Below are 16,390 nucleotides of genomic sequence, written 5' to 3'. Positions count from 1 at the left end.
CCGGGGGTGCTGCCGGTTCTGTCCTCCCGGGGGTGCTGCCGGTTCTGTCCTCCCGGGGGTGCTGCCGGTTCTGTCCTCCCGGGGGTGCTGCCGGTTCTCTTCTCCCGGGAGTGCTGCCGGTTCTGTCCTCCCGGGGGTGCTGCCGGTTCTCTTCTCCCGGGAGTGCTGCCGGTTCTGTCCTCCCGGGGGTGCTGCCGGTTCTGTCCTCCCGGGGGTGCTGCCGGTTCTCTTCTCCCGGGGGTGCTGCCGGTTCTGTCCTCCCGGGGGTGCTGCCGGTTCTCTTCTCCCGGGAGTGCTGCCGGTTCTGTCCTCCCGGGGGTGCTGCCGGTTCTCTTCTCCCGGGGGTGCTGCCGGTTCTGTCCTCCCGGGGGTGCTGCCGGTTCTCTTCTCCCGGGAGTGCTGCCGGTTCTGTCCTCCCGGGGGTGCTGCCGGTTCTGTCCTCCCGGGGGTGCTGCCGGTTCTCTTCTCCCGGGGGTGCTGCCGGTTCTGTCCTCCCGGGGGTGCTGCCGGTTCTCTTCTCCCGGGGGTGCTGCCGGTTCTGTCCTCCCGGGGGTGCTGCCGGTTCTGTCCTCCCGGGGGTGCTGCCGGTTCTCTTCTCCCGGGAGTGCTGCCGGTTCTGTCCTCCCAGGGGTGCTGCCGGTTCTCTTCTCCCGGGGGTGCTGCCGGTTCTGTCCTACCGGGAGTGCTGCCGGTTCTCTTCTCCCGGGGGTGCTGCCGGCTCTGTCTTCCCGAGGGTCTCCTTCCCCGGTGGTGTCTCTGTCCCCGGTGACTCTGCTGTCCCCGGGGGTCCCGGTGGCCCCGTTGCTCCGGGGGGTCCCGGTAGCTCGGCTGTCCCCAGCGACTCCGCTCTCCAGGGGGGGTCACTATATCCCCGGGGGTCCCGGCGGCTGCACTGCCCTCGGTGGCTCTACTCCCCCTAGGGGGTCCCGGTAGCTCTGCTCTCCCGAGGGTCCCGGTATCCCCGGTAGCTCTGGTCTCCCGAGGGTCCCGGTATCCCCGGTAGCTCTGCTCTCCCGAGGGTCCCGGTATCCCCGGTAGCTCTGCTCTCCCGGCGTGGGTCGCAACGGCTCCGCTGTCCCCGGTGCCTGCACTGTCCCCGGTGCCTGCACTGTCCCCGGTGCCCGCACTGTCCCCGGTGCCCGCACTGTCCCCGGTGCCCGCACTGTCCCCGGTGCCCGCACTGTCCCCAGTGCCCGCACTGTCCCCGGTGCCTGCACTGTCCCCAGTGCCCGCACTATGCCCGGTAGCTCTGTTGTCCCGGGGCGGTCGCAGCACCTCCGCTGTCCCGGGGACAGACCCGGTAGCTCCCCTGTCCCCGGTAGCTCTGTTGTCCCGTGGCGGTCGAGGCGCCTCCGCTGTCCCAGGGACAGCCCCCGGTAGCTCCCCAGGCCCCGGTAGCTCCTCTGGCCCCGGTAGCTCCCCTGGCCCCGGTAGCTCCCCTGGCCCCGGTAGCTCCTCTGGCCCCGGTAGCTCCTCTGGCCCCGGTAGCTCCTCCGGCCCCGGTAGCTCCTCTGGCCCCGGTAGCTCCCCTGTCCCGGTAGCTCCTCTGGCCCCGGTAGCTCCCCTGGCCCCGGTAGCTCCCCTGGCCCCGGTATCTCCTCTGTCCCCGGTAGCTCCTCTGGCCCCGGTATCTCCTCTGGCCCCGGTAGCTCCCCTGGCCCCGGTAGCTGTCCCGGCCCCGGTAGCTGTCCCGGCCCCGGTAGCTGTCCCGGCCCCGGTAGCTGTCCCGGGTCGGTCGCGGCGCCTCCGCTGTCCCCGGTGCCTGCACCGTCCCCGGCGGCTCCGCTCTCCCGAGGCTCCATTGCCCCCGGGGGTCGGTTCCGGTGGTTCCGCTCTCCCTGGGGGGGCTCCGGTCCCGCTCCCGTCCGTACCTGGCCCCTCCCTCCCGCAAGGTCCCGCCCCCGGCTCCTGCCCCACCCTCGCCCTGATTGGCTGCCGCGCACCTTCGACCCCTCCTCCTTGGCCTCCAGTCTGGGGGTGCTGAGCCCCAGGACCCGCCCCAAGGACCCCCCCACAGTGACAGGAGCGGGGCGGGGGGGGGGGCACAGCCTCTGCCGGGGGGGGGGGGGAGAGGCAGGCAGAGGATGCTGCGTGGGGACAAGGCGAGGGGGGGGGACACACACGGGGAGAGGGGGGACATGGGGGGGACACACGGCGGGGGGGACACACATGGCGAGGGGGAGACACGGCGGGGGGGGAACACACGGCGAGAGGGGGTGCACAAGGTGAGGGGGGACATGGGGGGGACACACATGGTGGGGGGGGGGACACACGGCGGGGGGGGGCACACGGCGAGAGGGGGTGCACAAGGTGAGGGGGGACGTGGGGGGGACACACACACACGGTGAGGGGGGGACACACACGGGGAGAGGGGGGACACAAGGTGAGGGGGGGACATGGGGGGGGCACATGGCGGGGGGGGACACACGGCGAGGGGAGGACACACGGCGAGGGGGGGGCATACGGTGAGGGGGGACGTGGGGGGGACACACCCACGGCGGGGGGGGGCCACACAGCCAGAGGCAGCGCCCGGAGCTGACCTCGGTTTATTGATAAAAACTGGGGGGGGGCAGGGGGGGGTTAAGGACCTCATTAACATCTCATTATGAGAGAGTGCCCCCCCCAACCCCCCCCCCCCGCCCCGGGAAGAGAGCTGGGGGGGGGCAGGGGGCGCTGTGCAAACGGCTCCAGTGGTATCAGCAGCCCCACCCCCCCCCCAAAATCAGACCCCCCCCGCCCCCAATCTCCTCCCAACCCCCCCACCCCCCCCCCCCGCCCCAGCTCATCCATGCCACAACTGTGCCCGTCCTCAGGGTGGGGACACACACACGAGGAGGAGGTGCCCCCCCCCCCCCCCCCCTCCAAACAGCCCCCCCTGGGGCGGGGGGGCACTGCTTGGGGGGGGGGGGGGGGGTGTGGGGGGGGCACTGTCGGGGGCAGGGTGGGGGGCACCGGGGGAGGGCACCAAGCCCCTGTCCGGGCGTCCTGTGCCCAGCCCCGCAGTGCGGTGGGGGAGGGGACACAGAGGCAGAGGTTGGGGGGGGGGGGTCGGGGGGGGGGTCAGAAATCAGAGTCCTCAGCGTCCGCGGGGGGGGGAGGCTCCTCCCGGCCCCCCCACACGAAGCGGTAATTGGCCTCCAGCGCCTGCTGCCGGCGCCGCTCCTGCTGCGCCTCCTCCGTGCCCTGGATCTGCGGGCACACGCGGGGGGGGCACGGAGTCACGGCGGGCACGGGGGCACGGGGGCACGGGGGGCATGGGGGGGGCATGGGGGGCACGGGGGGCATGGGGGGGCACAGAGGGAATGGGGGGCACAGAGGGAATGGGGGGCACAGAGGGCACGGGGGGCACAGAGGGAATGGGGGGCACAGAGGGCACAGGGGGGACAAAGGGCATGGGGGGCACAGAGGGAATGGGGGGCACAGAGGGCACGGGGGGCACAGAGGGCACAGGGGGGACAAAGGGCATGGGGGGCACAGAGGGAATGGGGGGCACAGAGGGCACGGGGGGCACAGAGGGAATGGGGGGCACAGAGGGCATGGGGGGACAGAGGGCACGGGGGGGACAAAGGGCATGGGGGGCACAGAGGGCATGGGGGGCACGGAGTCACAGGGGGCACAGAGGGCATGGGGGGACAGAGTCACGGGAGGGCACAGAGGGCACGGGGGGCACAGAGGGAATGGGGAGCACAGAGGGCATGGGGGGCACAGAGGGCATGGAGGGGACACAGGGAACAGGAGGGCACAGAGGGCATGGGGGTGGGGGGCACACCGGGCACGGATATTGAGGACATGGGGGGGCACAGGGCATGGGGGGGCACGGAGTCATGGGGGGCACAGAGGGCATGGAGGGCATGGGGGGCACAGAGGGTATGGGGGGCACAGAGGGCACAGGGCATGGGGGGCACAGGGCATGGGGGGACAGAGGGCATGGAGGGGCACAGAGGGCATGGAGGGGCACAGAGGGCATGGAGGGGCACACAGGGCATGAGGGTACAAAGGTCATGGGGGGGGCACAGGGCATTGGCAGGGCACAGGGGGCATGGGGGGGCACAGAGCATTGGGGGGGGGCACAACCTCCCTGGGGCATCCTCCCCACCCCCCTCAGGGCTGCCCCCAGGGTGGGTGTTGGTGCCCCCAGGGTGGGTGCTGGTGCCCCAGGGTGGGTGCTGGTGCCCCCAGGGTGGGTGCTGGTGGCTCAGGGTGGGTGTTGGTGCCCCCAGGGTGGGTGCTGCAGCCCCAGGGTGGGTGCTGGTGGCCCCCAGGTGGGTACTGCAGCCCCAGGGTGGGTGTTGGTGCCCCAGGGTGGGTGTTGGTGCCCCCCAGGGTGGGTGCTGCTGCCCCAGGGTGGGTGTTGGTGCCCCCAGGGTGGGTGTTGGTGCCCCAGGGTGGGTGTTGGTGCCCCCAGGGTGGGTGTTGGTGCCCCCAGGGTGGGTGCTGCAGCCCCAGGGTGGGTGCTGGTGGCCCCCAGGTGGGTACTGCAGCCCCAGGGTGGGTGTTGGTGCCCCAGGGTGGGTGTTGGTGCCCCCCAGGTGGGTGCTGGTGCCCCAGGGTGGGTGTTGGTGCCCCAGGGTGGGTGTTGGTGCCCCCCAGGGGGGGTGCTGCAGCCCCAGGGTGGGTGTTGGTGCCCCCCAGGGTGGGTGTTGGTGCCCCCCAGGGTGGGTGCTGGTGCCCCAGGGTGGGTGTTGGTGCCCCCCAGGGTGGGTGCTGCAGCCCCAGGGTGGGTGTTGGTGCCCCCCAGGGTGGGTGCTGGTGCCCCCCAGGGTGGGTGTTGGTGCCCCCCAGGTGGGTGCTGGTGCCCCCTAGGTGGGTGTTGGTGCCCCTAGGGTGGGTGTTGGTGCCCCCCAGGGTGGGTGCTGGTGGCCCAGGGTGGGTGTTGGTGCCCCCCAGGGTGGGTGCCGGTGCCCCCCAGGGTGGGTGTTGGTGCCCCCAGGGTGGGTGTTGGTGGCCCAGGGTGGGTGCTGATGGCTCAGGGTGGGTGTTGGTGCCCCAGGGTGGGTGCTGGTGCCCCCAGGGTGGGTGCTGATGGCTCAGGGTGGGTGCTGGTGCCCCCAGGGTGGGTGCTGGTGCCCCAGGGTGGGTGTTGGTGCCCCCCAGGGTGGGTGCTGCAGCCCCAGGGTGGGTGCTGGTGCCCCCAGGGTAGGTGCTGATGGCTCAGGGTGGGTGCTGGTGCCCCAGGGTGGGTGTTGGTGCCCCCCAGGGTGGGTGTTGGTGCCCCCAGGGTGGGTGCTGGTGCCCCCAGGGTGGGTGTTGGTGCCCCCAGGGTGGGTGCTGGTGCCCCCAGGGTGGGTGCTGGTGGCTCAGGGTGGGTGCTGGTGCCCCCTAGGTGGGTGTTGGTGCCCCCCAGAGTGGGTGTTGGTGCCCCCAGAGTGGGTGTTGGTGCCCCCAGGGTGGGTGCTGGTGCCCCAGGGTGGGTGCTGGTGCCCCAGGGTGGGTGTTGGTGGCCCAGGGTGGGTGCTGGTGGCTCAGGGTGGGTGTTGGTGCCCCCGGGATGGGTGTTGGTGCCCTCCAGGGTGGGTGCTGGTGGCCCAGGGTGGGTGTTGGTGCCCCCAGGGTGGGTGCTGGTGCCCCCAGGGTGGGTGTTGGTGCCCCCAGGGTGGGTGCTGGTGCCCCCAGGGTGGGTGTTGGTGCCCCCCAGGTGGGTGCTGGTGCCCCCCAGGTGGGTGCCCCCTGCCCCCCCTCACCAGGATGCTGAGGAAGATCTCCTTGAGGCTCTTGGTGTCTTCCTCCGACAGCCACTGCCCCTCCTCCTCCTCGCCCCCTCCTGCCCTCACGATCTTGATCTCGATCTTGCCTGGGGGGGGGCAGAGCCGAGGTGGGGGTGGCCGGGGGGGGGCAGTGGGGGTGATGGGGGCGGTGAGGGGGGGGTGTGACGGGGTGGGGGGGACAGAGGGTGTGTGATGGGGGGGGGATGGGGGGGGGGATGGGGGGGGACAAGGGGGGGTGACAAGGTGTGGGGACAAGGGAGAGTGACAGGGGGGTGGGACGGGGGAGTGAGAGGGGGTGTGTGACAGGGTCGGGGGGACGGGGGGGTGTGATGAGGGGGTGATAGGGGGGTGACAAGGGGGGGTGATGGGGGCGGTGGGGGGGGGTGTGACGGGGTGGGGGGACAGAGGGTGTGTGATGGGGGAGGGATGGGGGGGTGATGGGGGGGACAAAGGGGGGTGACAAGAGGGGTGTGACAGGGGGGTGGGATGGGGAGGTGATGGGAGGGGTGACAGGGGGTGTGTGATGGGGGGGTTATGAGGGGGTTATGGGGGGGATGTGGGGGGGGTGACGGGGAGGTGACAGGGGGTGTGTGACAAGGGGGGTGACAGGGAGGGTTATAAGGGGGGGGTGACAGGGGGTGTGTGATGGGAGGCCTATGAGAGGGGGGGTTATAAGGGGGGGTGACAGGGGGTGTGTGATGGGAGGCCTATGAGAGGGGGGGTTATAAGGGGGGGTGCCAGGGGGTGTGTGATGGGGGGGGTTAATGAGTTATGGGGGGATGTGGGGGGGGTGTGTGAGGGTGCCAGGGGTTGTGTGACAAGGGGGGTGACGGGGGGCGGGGGGGGGTGTGTGCTATGGCCACAGAGGAGCCGGGGTGGGGGTGGTGGTGCTGGGGCCGGGGGGGGGCACCCCAAGCCCCCTACCTTCTGCTCGCAGCCCCTCCTTGGCCAGCAGCTCCCGGACCTCGCTCTCGATGTGCTGCAGCTGGGCACTGTCCCGCCGGGGGGGAGGCTCCTGCTGGGGGGCGCTGCCAGCCCCCACCCTGCTGACCCTCACCCTCAGGCGGTTGTCAGCGGCGGGGCTGGGAGTGCCCTTCCTCCCTGCGCCCTCTTCCTCCTCCTCCTCCTCCTCCTCTCTCTCCGGGGCGGGGCTGGGTCCTCCTCCGTCCAGTTTGTCCATCAGGCGGTGCAGGGTTGAGGCCAAGGACTTGGAGGCCTGGGTGCGGTCGAACTCTCCCTTCAGACCCTCCCCCTCCAGCTCGTCCTCCACCTGCGGGTGCCAGCCGAGGTGGGCATCAGCAGGGGCCCCGCAGCCTGGCCAGGGGATGCCCACCCCCGGGGCGGTGCCCCCACCTCGTTGATGATGTTGTCAAACTCCTTCTCCATCTCTGTCTTCACCTCCTCCTTCAGCTGTGCCATCTGCTCCCGCGGCAGCAGCACAGCCTCCAGCTCCTTCTCGAAGCCCCCCAGCAGGTCTCCATCCTCCTCCTCCTCCTCCTCTTCCTCCTTCTCGCCCGCTGGGGGCTCCTCAGGGACAGGGTGGGGTGGGGAAGCCTTGGTTGCTGCTGCTGTCTCCTCCTCCTCCTCCTCTTTGCTCACCTTCTCCTTGGCCTGCAGGCAGAGGGAAGGTTCTGGTCCCTCTGGGGGGGAAACTGAGGCACGGAGAAGCTGCCCGAGGGGCCTGGCCCCAGCGTGGGTGGGGCAGAGGAGGGCCCTGGGTGCTCCATCACCTTCTTGGTGCTCTCCTTCAGCTCCTCAATGAACTGCAGCAGGTCCCCAGGGCTCCTGATCACCTTGAAATGGATCTTCCTGCGTGCGTCTGCCAGGGAGGGAGCAGAGGTGGGCAGGGAGGGACCAAAGGTGGGCAGGGAGGGATCACAGGTGGGCAGGGATGGATCACAGGTAGGCAGGGAGGGACCAAAGGTGGGCAGGGATGGATCACAGGTGGGCAGGGATGGATCACAGGTAGGCAGGGAGGGACCAAAGGTGGGCAGGGATGGATCACAGGTGGGCAGGGATGTACCAAAGGTGGGCAGGGAGGGACCAAAGGTGGGCAGGGAGGGACCAAAGGTGGGCAGGGATGGACCAAAGGTGGGCAGGGATGTATCACAGGTGGGCAGGGAGGGACCAAAGGTGGGCAGGGAGGGATCACAGGTGGGCAGGGATGGATCACAGGTGGGCATGGAGGGAGCACAGGTGAGCAGGGATGGATCACAGGTGGGCAGGGATGGATCACAGGTGGGCAGGGAGGGATCACAGGTGGGCAGGGATGGATCACAGGTGGGCATGGATGGATCACAGGTGGGCAGGGAGGGAGCACAGGTGGGCAGGGATGGATCACAGGTGGGCAGGGAGGGATCACAGGCAGGCGGGGATGGACCAAAGGTGGGCAGGGATGGACCAAAGGTGGGCAGGGATAGACCAAAGGTGGGCAGGGATGGACCAAAAGTGGGCAGGGATAGACCAAAGGTGGGCAGGGATGGACCAAAGGTGGGCAGAGATGAGGCCACCACAGGTGGGCATGGCTGGCAAAGGCTGTGGGACAGGCAGATGCCACCACTGGGCACCCCCTGGGCACTCACCAGCCGCCTGGGCACCAGCAGCTGCCTTTGGGGTTGGTTCCTCTGCCTGTGGGGAGGAGATGAGGGGAAGGAGGAGGAGCCTCAGCTGCTCCCTGCAGGTGCCACCAGCTTGGCCACGCTGGTGGCACCAGGCTGCCCCTGGGCACGCACCTTGGCACTGTCCTGCTGGCTGTGCCCCTTGCTGGTCACCTCACGCACACGCTGCCAGAATGCCACCTCCTTGGCTGGGTCCAGCTCGTCCCTGGCTGGGGCTGGCACTACAGAAGGGGGCACAGAGGCTGTGGTGTGCCCATGGGCATGAAGAGGTGGCAGGGCTGTGGTGCCACCATAGGGGTGAGGAGGGTACAGGAATTGTGGTGTGCCCATGGGAATGAAGAGGTGCCAGGGCTGTGGTGGCACTATGGGGGTGGGAAGGGCATAGGGGCTGTGGTGTCACCATAGGATGAGGAGGGCACAGGGGCTGTGGTGTGCCCATGGGGATGAAGAGGTGCCAGGGCTGTGGTGTCACCATGGGGGTGAGGAGGGCACAGGAGCTGTGGTGCCACCATGGGGGTGAGGAGAGCACAGGGGCTGTGGTGTGCCCATGGGGATGAAGAGGTGCCAGGGCTGTGGTGCCACCATAGGGGCGAGGAGGGCACAGAGACTGTGGTGTCACCATGGGGGTAAGGAGGAGCCAGGGCTGTGGTGCCACCATAGGGGTGAGCAGGGCACAGGGGCTGTGGTATGCCCATGGGGGTGAGCAGGGCACAGGGACTGTAGTGTCACCATAGGGGTGAGGAGGTGCCAGGGCTGTGGTGCCACCATAGGGGCGAGGAGGGCACAGGGGTTGTGGTATGCCCATGGGGGTGAGCAGGGCACAGGGATTGTGGTGTCACCATAGGGGTGAGGAGGTGCCAGGGCTGTGATGCCACCATAGGGGTGAGGAGGGCACAGGGACTGTGGTGCCCCCAGGGGGAGGTGAGGAGGTGCCAGGGGCTGTACCATCACTCGCAGCTGGCACTGTGCCCGCGGGGGGGTGCCCAGGGCTGTCCCTCTCACTCCACACTCTGCTGTCCAACGTCCGCAGCTCCTCCGAGATCTCCTCCACCTTCCGCTTGGTGTCAGCTGGGCACAGGGGGGTGGGCACAGGGGGGTGGGCACAGGGGGAGTGGGCACAGGGGGAGTGGGCACAGAGGGGTGGGCACAGAGAGGTGGGCACACAGGGACAGGCACAAAGGGGTGGGCACAGAGAGGTGGGCACACAGGGACAGGCACAGAAGGACGGGCACAGAGAGGTGGGCACACAGGGACAGGCACAGAGGGGTGGGCACAGAGAGGTGGGCACACAGGGACAGGCACAGAGGGGTGGGCACAGAGAGGTGGGCACACATGGACAGGCACAGAAGGACGGGCACAGAGAGGTGGGCACATGGGGACAGGCACAGAGGGGTGGGCACAGAGCGACAGGCACAGAGGGACGGGCACAAAGGGATGGGCACACAAGGACAGGCACAGAGGGGTGGGCACAGAGAGGTGGGCACAGAGGGATGGGCACAGAAGGACGGGCACAGAGAGGTGGGCACACAGGGACAGGCACAGAGGGGTGGGCACAGAGGGTTGGGCACAGAGGGTTGGGCACAGAGGGGCAGGCACAGAGGGGTGGGCACAGAGGGACAGGCACAGAAGGACGGGCACAGAGAGGTGGGCACAGACGGACGGGCACAGAAGGACGGGCACAGAGAGGTGGGCACACAGGGACAGGCATAGAGGGGTGGGCACAGAGAGGTGGGCACAGAGCGACAGGCACAGAGGGACGGGCACAAAGGGATGGGCACACAAGGACAGGCACAGAGGGGTGGGCACAAAGGGATGGGCACAAAGGGATGGGCACACAAGGACAGGCACAGAGGGGTGGGCACAAAGGGATGGGCACACAAGGACAGGCACAAAGGGGCGGGCACAGAGGGGCCTCACTGTCACCTTTGTGCCCAGGCTGTGTCTGCCAGGGGCGGGGGGGGGGGGGGGGGCAGGGAGGGCTGTGGCTGCCCCCGGGGGGGGGCAGTGCTGCTGCTGCTGCTGCTACTCACAGACTTGTGCCCGGACGTACTGCACGTACTGGGCGGGGCTGAGCGCAGGCTGGCACAGGATGGGCTGCGGCGCGGCGCTGGCAGGGGGGCGCAGGAAGGGATGGTGGCACAGGCGGGGGGTGTGCACCGTCAGCACGTAGGAGCAGGACTGGGGCTCGTCCACGCGTGCCAGGTAGTCCCCAGCACCCTCCTCACACAGGAACTGCACAGGAGGCAGAGCAGGGCATAGGCTGGAAGGGCACAGCTCTGCCAGTCCAAGCCTCGGCCCCTGCCAGGGCAGCAGCAGCAGCCAGAGTGCATCGATCGCACAGGTTGGCATCCAGGTGGGGCTTGAGTGTCCCTTCAGAGAGGGAGGCTGCAAAGGTGGGCAGGGGTGAGATGACCACAGGTGGGCAGGGATGGACCTAAGGTGGGCAGAGATGGACCTAAGGTGGGCAGAGCTGAGGCCACCACAGGTGGGCATTGATGGATGAAAGGTGGGCAGAGATGGACCAAAAGTGGGCAGGGCTGAGACAACCCCAGATGGGCATGGATGGGCCAAAGGTGGGCAGGGATGAGACCACCACAAGTGGGCATGCATGGACCTAAGTTGGGCAGGGCTGGGACCACCCCAGGTGGGCATGGATGGACCAAAAGTGGGCAGGGCTGGGACCACCCCAGGTGGGCAGGGCTGGACCAAAGGTGGGCAGAGATGGACCTAAGGTGGGCAGAGCTGAGGCCACCACAGGTGGGCATTGATGGATGAAAGGTGGGCAGGGATGGACCTAAGGTGGGCAGAGATGGACCTAAGGTGGGCAGGGCTGAGGCCACCACAGGTGGGCATGGATGGATCTAAGGTGGGCAGAGGTGAGGCCACCACAGGTGGGCATGGATGGATGAAAGGTGGGCAGGGATGGACCTAAGGTGGGCAGAGCTGAGGCCACCACAGGTGGGCACGGATGGATCTAAGGTGGGCAGAGATGGACCTAAGGTGGGCAGGGCTGAGACAACCCCAGATGGGCATGGATGGGCCAAAGGTGGGCAGGGATGAGACCACCACAAGTGGGCATACATGGACCTAAGTTGGGCAGGGCTGAGACCACCCCAGGTGGGCATGGATGGACCAAAAGTGAGCAGGGCTGGGACCACCCCAGGTGGGCAGGGCTGGACCAAAGGTGGGCAGGGCTGAGCCCCCTGGGCAGCCTCCAGGGCAGTGCCACCCTCGTAGTGAAGAAATTTGCCCTCACACTTTCACAGAGCTTCCTATGCCTCAGCTCCCAGCACTGCCCCTTGGCCTGGCACTGGGCACCACCCAGCAGAGCCTGGCACTCACTTGTCCCTCCCCAGCAGCAGGAGTGAGGGCAGCCCTGAGGCTGCTCCTCCAAGCCCCCCTCAGGCTCTGCTCCTGAGGAGGATGCTCAGTGCCTGCAGCAGCTCTGCCTCTGGGCTGGACTCTCTCCAGCAGCTCCCTGAGGTCCTTCTCGAACAGAGGGGCCCAGAACTGGGCACAAGGTTCCAGATGTGGCCTCAGCAGGGCAGAGCAGAGTGGGCAGGAGAACCTCCCTTGCCCTGCCAACCCTTCCAATGCACCCCAGGTGGGCACTGTAAGGGCACACTGCTGCCTCCTGCTCAACCTCCCATCCACTACCACTCCCCTTCTCCATCAGCCTGGTTCAAAGCCCTTTGGATGAGCTCTGCCAACTCATGTGCCAGCCTATGTGCCCCTCTCCAGGACAGATGTATTGCCCCTGCTGCCAGCAGAGCTGGTGCCACATAATGCTCCAAAACTCCATGGGTGGCACCACCCTCTCTGAGCCACTTTGTTAACCAAGCACCACTCCCTGTGCCCTGCAGCACTGCCCTCCTGCAGCTGAGGGCATCGATGCCCCTGTGCCCTCAGCCAGCCTGCCCAGGGCCTTCAAGGCTCTTTGCACAGCTCCCAGGTGCCAGGGGTTGGAAGGGACCCAAGGAGCTCATCCAGTCCAGCCCCTGCCAGAGCAGGGCCACAGAGTCCAGCCCAGGGCACACAGGAACAGCTCCAGACAGGGCTGGGAGGGCTCCAGGGAAGGAGACTCCACAACCTCTCTGGGCAGCCTGTGCCAGGCTCTGGCACCCTCACAGCAGAGAAGTTCCTCCTGTGCTGAGCTGAACCTCCTGAGCTGTGCTGCAGCTTCCAGCAGAGCCTGACCCCCCCCTGCTGACCCCCAGAGCCTGACCCCCCCCTGCTGACCCCCAGAGCCTGCCCCCCCCTGCTGACCCCCAGAGCCTGTCCCCCCCCTGCTGACCCCAGAGCCTGACCCCCCCTGCTGACCCCCAGAGCCTGTCCCCCCCTGCTGACCCCCAGAGCCTGACCCCCCCCTGCTGACCCCCCCCTGCTGACCCCCAGAGCCTGACCCCCCCCTGCTGACCCCCCCCTGCTGACCCCCAGAGCCTGCCCCCCCCTGCTGACCCCCAGAGCCTGTCCCCCCCCTGCTGACCCCAGAGCCTGACCCCCCCTGCTGGCCCCCAGAGCCTGATCCCCCTCTGCTGACCCCCAGAGCCTGTCCCCCCCCTGCCCCCACCCCTCAGGCACTCACAGACACTGATCCAATCCCCTCTCAGGCTTCTCCCCTCCAGACTCTCAGCCCCAGGGCCCTCAGCCTCTCCTCCTCACCCAGCTCCAGTCCCCTCCTCATCCTCACAGCCCTCCCTTGGACTCTCCCCAGCAGTTCCTGTCCCTCTGCAGCTGAGGAGCCCCAAACTGAAGGCAGAGCTCAAGATGAGCTCTCAGCAGGGCAGAGCAGAGGGGCAGGAGAACCTCCCTGGCTCTGCTGGGCACAGTCTGCTTGGTGCCCCCAGGCCCCTCTTGCCCCCAGGGCACACTGCTGCCCCTGGATGTTCTCCCCAGCACTGCCAGGACCCTCCCCAGCGCTGCTCTCCAGCAGGCACCTCCCAGCCTCTGCTGCTGCAGGTTTTAGTCCTCCCCAGGTGCAAGACTCTCCACTTGGCCTTGTTGGACCTCATCTGGTTCCTCTGTGCCCAGCTCTGTGCCCAGCTCTGCCTGCCCAGCTCTGTCTGCCCAGCTCTGTGCCCAGCTCTGCCTGCCCAGCTCTGTCTGCCCAGCTCTGTGCCCAGCTCTGTCTGCCCAGCTCTGTGCCCAGTTTTGTCTGCCCAGCTCTCTGTGCCAGCTCTCTGTGCCCAGCTCTGCCTGCCCAGGTCTCTGTGCCCAGCTCTGCCTGCCCAGCTCTGCCTGCCCAGCTCTGTGCCCAGCTCTGCCTGCCCAGCTCTGTCTGCCCAGCTCTGTGCCCAACTCTGCCTGCCCAGCTCTGTGCCCAGTTCTGTCTGCCCAGCTCTCTGTGCCAGCTCTCTGTGCCCAGCTCTGCCTGCCCAGTTCTCTGTGCCTAGCTCTGCCTGCCCAGTTCTCTGTCTGCCCAGCTCTATGCCCAGCTCTGCCTGCCCAGCTCTGTGCCCAGCTCTGTGCCCAGCTCTCTCTGGATGGCAGCACAGTCTGCAGCTGGCTCAGCCAAGCCTCCCAGGTTGGTGTCAGCACCAACCTTGCTGAGCAGGCTCTGTCTGTCTGTGCCCTCAGCAATGCCCTTGATGAAGGCTCTGAACAGCACTGGAGGCAGCACTGATCTCTGGGGCACTGCACTGGGCACAGCTCTCCAGCTGGCCCTGGCACCACTGAGCACCACTCTGAGCCCTGTCTTGTACCCAGTTCCTAACCCACCTCACTGCCCACTCTGCCAGCCCACACCTCCTCAGCTGGCTCACCAGGATGCCATGGGAGGTGGTGCCAAAGGCCTTGCTAAGGGCAAGGCAGACTCCAGCCACTGCTCTGAGCCTACCCAGCCAGTTATGGCATCCCATAATACTCTCAGGTTAGTCACTGCCCCTGGGTGAATCCATGCTGACTGCTCCTGACAACCTCCTCCTCTTCCAGGTGCCTTAAGGTGCCCTCCAGAAGGAGACTCTTTAGGCTGCTTTGGGGCTTGGTGCTTTTGGGGTTTGGTGCTTTGGGGTTTGGGGATTTGGGGTTTGGGGATTTGGGGTTTGGTTCTTTTGGGGTTTGGGGATTTGGGGTTTGATGTTTTGGGGTTTGGGGATTTGGGGTTTGGGGATTTGGGGTTTGATGCTTTTGTGTTTGGTCATTTAGGGTTTGATGCTTTGGGGCTTGGTTCTTTTGGGGTTTGAATCCTTTGGGGTTTGATGCTTTTGAGGTTTGGTGCTTTTGAGGTTTGGTGCTTTTGGGGTTTGATGTTTTGGGGTTTGGTGCTTTGGGGTTTTAGGGTTTGGGGTTTAGGGATTTGGGGTTTGGTGATTTAGGGTTTGATGCTTTGGGGCTTGGTTCTTTTGGGGTTTGAATCCTTTGGGGTTTGATGCTTTTGAGGTTTGGTGCTTTTGAGGTTTGGTTCTTTTGGGGTTTGGTGATTTTAGGGTTTGGGGATTTGGGGTTTGGTGATTTAGGGTTTGATGCTTTGGGGTTTGATGCTTTGGGGCTTGGTTCTTTTGGGGTTTGAATCCTTTGGGGTTTGATGCTTATGAGGTTTGGTTCTTTTGGGGTTTGATGTTTTGGGGTTTGGTGCTTTGGGGTTTGGTTCTTTTGGGGTTCGGGGATTTGGGGTTTGGTGCTTTGGGGTTTGATGTTTTGGGGTTTGGTGCTTTGGGGTTTGGTTCTTTTGGGGTTTGAATCCTTTGGGGTTTGGTGCTTTTGAGGTTTGGTTCTTTTGGGGTTTGGTGCTCTGGGGTTTGGTTCTTTTGGGGTTTGGGGATTTGGGGTTTGGTGTTTTGGGGTTTGGGGATTTGGGGCTTGGTGATTTTAGGGTTTGGGGATTTGGGGTTTGATGCTTTGGGGCTTGGTTCTTTTGGGGTTTGGATCCTTTGGGGTTTGGTGCTTTTGAGGTTTGGTGCTTTTGGGGTTTGGTTCTTTTGGGGTTTGATGTTTTGGGGTTTGGGGATTTGGGGTTTGGTTCTTTTGGGGTTTGGTGCTTTGGGGTTTGGTGCTTTGGGGTTTGGTTCTTTTGGGGTTTGAATCCTTTGAGGTTTGGTGCTTTTGGGGTTTGGTGCTTTGGGGCTTGGTTCTTTTGGGGTTTGGAGATTTGGGGTTTGGTGCTTTGAGGTTTGGTGCTTTTGGGTTTGATGTTTTGGGGTTTGGGGATTTGGGGTTTGGTGCTTTTGGGGTTTGAATCCTTTGGGGTTTGATGCTTTTGAGGTTTGGTTCTTTTGGGGTTTGGTGCTCTGGGGTTTGGTTCTTTAGGGGTTTGGGGATTTGGGGGTTGGTGCTTTGGGGTTTGATGTTTTGGGGTTTGAGGATTTGGGGTTTGGTGTTTTGGGGTTTGATGTTTTGGGGTTTGATTTTAGGGTTTGGGGATTTGGGGTTTGGTTCTTTTGGGGTTTGAATCCTTTGAGGTTTGGTGCTTTTGAGGTTTGGTTCTTTTGGGGTTTGATGCTTTGGGGTTTGATGTTTTGGAGTTTGGTGCTTTGGGGTTTGGTTCTTTTGGGGTTTGGTGCTTTGGGGCTTGGTTCTTTTGGGGTTTGGTGCTTTGGGGTTTGCTGCTTTGGGGTTTGATGTTTTGGGGTTTGGTGATTTGGAGTTTGGTTCTTTTGGGGTTTGGTGCTTTTGAGGTTTGGTGCTTTTGGGGTTTGGGGATTTGGGGTTTGATGTTTTGGGGTTTGGTGATTTGGAGCTTGGTTCTTTTGGGGTTTGGTGCTTTTGAGGTTTGGTGCTTTTGGGGTTTGGGGATTTGGGGTTTGGTTCTTTTGGGGTTTGGTGCTTTGGGGTTTGGTGATTTTAAGGTTTGGTGCTTTTGGGGTTTGGTTCTTTTGGGGTTTGGTGCTTTGGGGTTTGGTTCTTTTGGGGTTGAATCCTTTGGGGTTTGATGCTTTTGAGGTTTGGTTCTTTTGGGGTTTGATGCTTTGGAGTTTGATGTTTTTGGGGTTTGGTGCTTTGGGGTTTGGTGATTTAGAGTTTGGTACTTTTGGGGTTTGATGTTTTGGGGTTTGATTGCTTTTGAGGTTTGATGCTTTTGGGGTTTTGGTGTTTGGGGGTTTGATGTTTTTGGGGTTTGATGCTTTTGGT

General features: G+C 65.3%; 1 protein-coding gene across 1 annotated transcript; it reads right to left on the bottom strand.

The window, feature by feature from the left end:
• Nucleotides 1–2,889: 2,889 nt before the first annotated feature.
• Nucleotides 2,890–10,687, bottom strand: OS9 (OS9 endoplasmic reticulum lectin). Its single transcript, XM_064141727.1, has 9 exons — nucleotides 10,354–10,687; nucleotides 9,269–9,391; nucleotides 8,438–8,544; nucleotides 8,288–8,333; nucleotides 7,436–7,524; nucleotides 7,059–7,316; nucleotides 6,630–6,975; nucleotides 5,682–5,791; nucleotides 2,890–3,189 (listed from the first exon to the last, which is right to left on the bottom strand). Exons 1-9 carry the CDS (start codon nucleotides 10,670–10,672, stop codon nucleotides 3,061–3,063), a joined length of 1,527 nt encoding a protein of 508 aa, XP_063997797.1. The 5' UTR covers nucleotides 10,673–10,687; the 3' UTR covers nucleotides 2,890–3,060.
• Between the last annotated feature and the right edge of the window lie 5,703 nt (nucleotides 10,688–16,390).

This window comes from Pogoniulus pusillus, unplaced genomic scaffold, assembly GCF_015220805.1.
Source record: "Pogoniulus pusillus isolate bPogPus1 unplaced genomic scaffold, bPogPus1.pri scaffold_64_arrow_ctg1, whole genome shotgun sequence".
Taxonomy (NCBI): Eukaryota; Metazoa; Chordata; class Aves; order Piciformes; family Lybiidae; genus Pogoniulus; species Pogoniulus pusillus.
This window is presented reverse-complemented; position numbering and strand designations above follow the sequence as displayed.